At 30.9% G+C, this 6,000-nt stretch overlaps 1 protein-coding gene across 1 annotated transcript in view; it reads left to right on the top strand.

The window, feature by feature from the left end:
* LOC118441164 (uncharacterized) overlaps positions 1-6,000 on the top strand; it is a 183,433-nt gene that overhangs the window by 165,561 nt on the left and 11,872 nt on the right. The window contains exons 6-7 of the mRNA XM_085660120.1: positions 1-806; positions 4,108-4,397. The exon at positions 1-806 is cut by the window's left edge and continues 108 nt beyond it. Coding sequence (XP_085516246.1) covers positions 1-806; positions 4,108-4,397 — 1,096 coding nt within the window. The remainder of the gene's footprint in view (positions 807-4,107; positions 4,398-6,000) is intronic.

The following is a 6,000-nucleotide window of genomic DNA, read 5'->3' as shown; positions in this document are numbered from 1 at the left end:
GGACATTGTAGGAAACGTTTGGAAGAGTTCGGCAAGGTATCACTAGCTGCATTAAGGGAAGGAAGGTGTTGCTATACCGAAGCTGAAATAAGAGCACGTGGTGGTGGCATTGAAGTGACCAGGCTAGGTTTTCTCACTAAAGGATTGACCTTTGGTCAAAGACGTAAACCGGATCTCTTCACTCCTATTCACGTTGCCGTGGCCGAGTTCCTTGCAGCTTATTACCTCACCTCGGTCGCTCAATACGCGAACATCCTAAGAAGAGAACTCGAAGGTCTACCTTCTGGTATCATAGGACATCTTGCTGGTCTTTTAGGACCGAAGACTCACCTTATTCTTAATCAGCTTTGCCCATTAGAAGTACCACCTAGATCAGTATTCTCTTTATTAAAAGCAGCTGGTGCATCGGACGGTAACGTTTCAGCTGTTTGTCGATTGGTAGGAGCAGGTTCTGGATTTGGACCAGCCCCTAATGAAAAACCACCAGCACCTTTGGTACACACTTCACCTTTAGAACTAGAAGGTTGGTCCAAAATACTCCAAAGCTCGGCTTGTACACTCGAGGCCCTCGAATTGGTCTTCCAATTGGAAAGGGGATTCGACACAAGGTATCTCGATGAATTCTTCGATGCATTAGCCACTAACGAGAGTGTCAAACTCGTTAGGATTACCTCACTACTTGGACAAGAATTCCCTGCCGACGAGGCACTAAGACTCGCTGGACATTTAAAGAGTGTACTTGGAAAGAAGAAACTCAATGATTTCGAGCTTGTCATCACTTGCCTTGAAGAATCCGCACATGACAAGTGAGTTTCTTTTTTATTATTATTATCATTATTATTATTATTATTATTATTACTATTATTTTTATTATTATTATTATTTTTTTTTTTATTATTATTATTATTTTTTTTTATTATTATTATTATTATTGTTGTTAATCTGTTGATAATGTTTTAATTTTATATGCGGATTGCAATTATATTATGTGAAGTATGATATAAATTAAAATTATATATTTGCAGTACGTAACAAAATTTGCAATTATATAATTGCAAGGCCCAATGAAAATTGTAATATCTAATTGCATGATACATTAGGAATTGCAATTGTGTATTGCAAATTATGGCAAAGTAAGGAAATTATGAAACAAAAGTTGCAATTACATATTGCAAAATACGTAAAATTATTACAATATATATATATAAATTACAATCAGTATATAAAATGTATTATTCATACATTACTAATATCTCTATAATATTTAAATATAATTTAAATAAATTGAAATTGTAATATTTAAATTTCACTTAAATCATATAATACGAGCTATTTTGTTAGAAATTAGATTAATCTATCAACTCTCCCTCTCTCTTCCTCTTCTCTCTCTCTCTCTCTCTCTCTCTCTCTCTCTCTTCCTCTTTATTTTCCATTCAGTTTAAATCTCGTAATTTCAAATGATATGATCTGACGTGGCAATCTCTCTGTCTCTCTCTCTCTCTCTTTCTCTCTCTTTCTCTCTCTCTCCTCCATGACTTCAAGATATAAATCTTACGCTAAAGTTTAATGTTCTCCAAAAGTTCCCTTCAGTTCTTCTTCGTCAAAATGCAACGAGTCGTTATATCGAAGTAGACAACGATGCAGCAATAATTTCCGATGGGTAATGTCCCATGTTAAAGATCTAGTTTAATACTTGTTTCCATTGATATGACAGGGGAAATAATTCGTAAATACAATATTTATAAGATAATATTATATTTATAGTCAACGTTTGTTTATTATTCTTCGAATGAAATGATACTACGATAAAATTATTGAGAATGGTATAATAAAAAGGTTCTAATTTGTAATACTTTATTAATTTCTTATACGAATATAATCTTTATTATTAATTTATATATCAATAGATTAAATCTCAATAATTATAGTTAAATTTAAAATTGAAAATATTATTATAAGTAAATAATATAACTTATTGAAATATATTATTTCTAAATAATTAAATCTCAACAACTGTCGTAAGTTAAAAACTGAAAATAATATAACAAGTAAAAATATTAACGCATGATTTAATACAGAATATTTTCCATATGAATATGATTAATATCCTATGTATCTCATGACATACACGGACAGACACGCACACACACATATACACACATGCAGAGCAAGTATAACTTCGTCGTCCTACACCATGAAGAATCAGACTCGTTATTTCAGTCCAACGAGTTAAAATATTTAAACAATCTCAAAAAAAAAAAAAGAAAAAAAAAAGAAGAACTAAAAAAGAGTACTTCCAAACTTCGTTATTTGCTGGAGTTTCAAGAGCACAGTTTAATTGTAACTAAACGCCAAGAGAATGATTGAGAAAAGAAGTTTCTATGGGAATAAAGAAAAAAAAAAAAAAAGAAGAAAAAAAATACGAAGAGAAAAAGACAAGAAAAAAAGAAAAAAGAGGAAAAGAAAAAGAAGAAGTATAACGAGAGTATGAATACGTTTGTTAAATTGTAGAAGCAAAAGTGTTGAATGATGAGAATGATAAGAGATAAAGGATGAGTTCGAAGCAAAAAAAAAAAAAAAAAAAAAAAAAAAACAGTAGCAGAAGAAGAAGAAAAGGAAGAAAAGAAAAAAGACAAAGAGACAAGAGAAAAGAAGAAAAAGGAGAAGAGAGGAGAGAAGTGAAGAGAGTAGCGAAGAAAAAAGGATAGGAGAGGAAAGGAGAGGATATCTGGGAAGTTGCGATAATGAGCCAACAGATATATCGTGAAGAATCTTCTAAATCGTTGGGGCCCTTTTCAGTAGGTACTCGCCTCGAAGGCAAACGGAAGTCAATAGTTCTCTCTCTTTCTCTCTCTCTCTCTCTCTCTCTCTCTCACTCTCTCTTTCCCTCTTTCTCTATCTATCTTTCCTCTTTTAGCCTTTACCTTACAGTACCGACCCCCTGTGAGTTCCGGAGCCACTTACCGATTCTCTCGGATTTGTGTGAGAAAGAACGAATGAAGGAAGAAAATCAGGAAAGAAGAGGCAACTCTATGTGCCGGAGGTCAAAAAGGGGAGAAGACAAACGAAACGGAATCTTCAAACGAGGACCAAGAAGAACAAGCTGAGAGAAACGATAGGGAAGAATTCGTGACGATGATTAAGGAGAATGAGTGGTGGCTAAAGGTGGAGGATGATAGAATGGAATGAAGGTAGAAAGAATTGTTGGAACTGGAAAAGCTTGAAGAAAGAAAAAGAAGAAGAAATACCGTGGTTAAAGATCAGCCTCTCTCTTTCTCCCTCTCTTTTTTTCTTTCTTAAGATGAAAAACGTCCGACGTGCCTCTTAATTTTCCGCCATCACCGTCAGAAACTAGCATAAAATAAAAGATCTTCTCTTTCTCTCTCTCTCTCTTTCTCTCTCTCTCTCTCTATCTATCTATCTCTCTCTCTCTCTTTCTTTCTTTCTTTCTTTCCTTATCCTTACGAAGCAGATTTTTTCATTCGCTTTAATCTCTCTGTCACTTCTTATCTATCATCCTGTCTCTCTCGATCTTTTTATCTTTCTCTTACTATATCTCGAAAATCATTCCCATTGTATATTCCTAATTGTTACATGTGTTATATCGAACAATTAATGAACGGGAAACTCCAATTTGTCTGTTATATTAAATTACACTCTGTTCCCTTTTTTTTTCTCTCTTTCCCTGTTTTTCCTTTCTGTTTTTCTTTTTTTGCTTTTTACTAGATTAATTAATTAATTAATTAATTAATTAATTAATTTTTAAACTCGTTTACAATATTCCTTTCTCTTTTTCGCCGAAAGGAAAAACTTTTATAACGTAAAACCTGTAAAAAGAATTATGAAAAAATGAGAGAAAAGTATTCTTTAATAATTACAATCAATTGAAATTTTATAATTATAATCAATAATGAGTAATATTAAAATGAATCTTAAGAAAAAAAAAAATAAATAAATAAATAAATAAATAAAAAAAGAAAATAGAAATAAAAAGGGACAATGTATAAATAAATAGATGGATCAAACGAATATAAATGAAAATATTTTTTTTTCTTGTTCGTATTATTTTGTTGTTTTTTTTTTCTTTTTCTAACTTTTTAATTACAGATTGGAATGTGTTGTGAACGCTTTGTGTCGTGGCCTAAGTCATGCTTCTAATAGCTTGGCACGTTTGGTTCTCGACATGAATCTGTCCGGCGAACAAGTATCACGAATCTGCGAAGCACTTCGTGGCTGCGTTCAAGTACAGGCACTGCACTTGCCCCATTTGGGTTGTGGCTCAGAAGGTCTTGCCTCCGTTGCTGAATTGCTCAAGGAGAGACCCCTTCTTGCTCTTAATCTAGCTGGAAGTTGGGGATCCAAGAACGAAGATCCTTCTAGTTCAGGGATCAGTATGGGTAAAAAATCTCATTATTTATTCTCCTCAATTCTAATTTCATTCAAATAATCTAATAACTTTATTTATTAATATTGAAAGATAATTGTTTTTTATTATATCTGCAATGATTCAAATAATAATTTTTTTTTTTTTATAATTTTAACTAAATAATTTTAACTATATTGTGCTGATGGTGATATGTTATATATATATATATATATATATATATATACACAATACTGTATGTATTAATGTCATTTTTTTTTTTTTTTTTTTAATATCAATATAGTAATTATTCATTCATAATGATGAAAATTCAATTTTATTGTGAAAAAAAGTATAAATCGTGATAAATCATCTTAACAAAGGATTAAGGTCTTCTACTCAATATATTAGGGAACATCAAATCAATAACGATTTACTTGAAATTTCGAAGACTTAAATTTCAACATATACATACGTAATGTATTAATATACTGTTGGTGTTAATATTATTAGATTTTTGTTTTTTTTTTGTGTTTTTTTTTTTAATAATATCAGACACATGACAATGTAATGATGAAAACTGAATTTAACTATGACATAAAAACAATAACTAGGATATTAATAATGATCCTAACAAGGGTTCATGTCTGTTACTCAGCATATTAGAAATATTAACTCAATAACCATCAACTTGGAATTAGAGAAACTTAGATTTGAAATTACCTAGAGGACCGATGACATCAGTTTAAATCTGATATATATATATATAATACACAGATATATATATTGTATAGAAACTCCCCGTTGGCGTTTTACTTACTAACGGACACTTAGAGAGACAACTTGAAAGTTTAACCCTTTTGAACTTTAAGCTATGGATAGTAGTAATAGTGGTATGATAGTAGTGGTGGTGATGAAGCTGGTGTCGGTGTTGATACTGGTGCTTTTGTACTGATGGTGGTAGTGGTGGTAGAACCATTTGCTTCTAGCTTCGAAGCAAATTTTGATCGTGAAACACCAATGAGAAAAGTACTTCTAGATACGAATGAAAATAATCCGAAGGAAATTATAATCTTGAGAAAAGTGTTGACTAAGTTTTCTCTCTTCCTTTCAGAACGTTCTCAACGTGTTATATGAGAACTTGGTTCTCTTTTTCTCTTTCTCTTTCTCTCTTTCTTTTTCTCTCTCTCGCTTTCTTTTAGAGTTTCAAACGATCGGAAAAGTAATTAACGAATGAAAATTATTATTAAATTATCGTTATACATAGATATATAGTCCTACTTTTATTATCATAGAAAATAATATTCTATCTTATTTTAAATAGAACGAATAGAAAAAAAAAATAAATCGGCAAAATAATTTCTATTGAAAGTATAATTAGGTTCGTTTGTAAATTTCTACTTTCTTTTTTGTTTCTTCCATTTTCAAAAATTTTTACTATCAAGTAAGTTCCATAAACATTGTATCATTTGTCTTTACAAATACCTTTTACATGTATACAAGATGAATGAGTATATTCAAAAAAAATTTTATTTACAATTTCTTAATATATTTCTGAATTATTGTTGATAACATAATCATTGATTTTTCCAAAATCTATTAGTAAACATGATTACATATTAAGTAAACATAATTGT

Source organism: Vespa mandarinia, chromosome 11, assembly GCF_050613455.1.
Source record: "Vespa mandarinia isolate Hongniang chromosome 11, ASM5061345v1, whole genome shotgun sequence".
NCBI lineage: Eukaryota > Metazoa > Arthropoda > Insecta > Hymenoptera > Vespidae > Vespa > Vespa mandarinia.
Note: the sequence above shows the minus strand (reverse complement) of the source record. Positions and strands in the feature narration are given on the sequence as shown.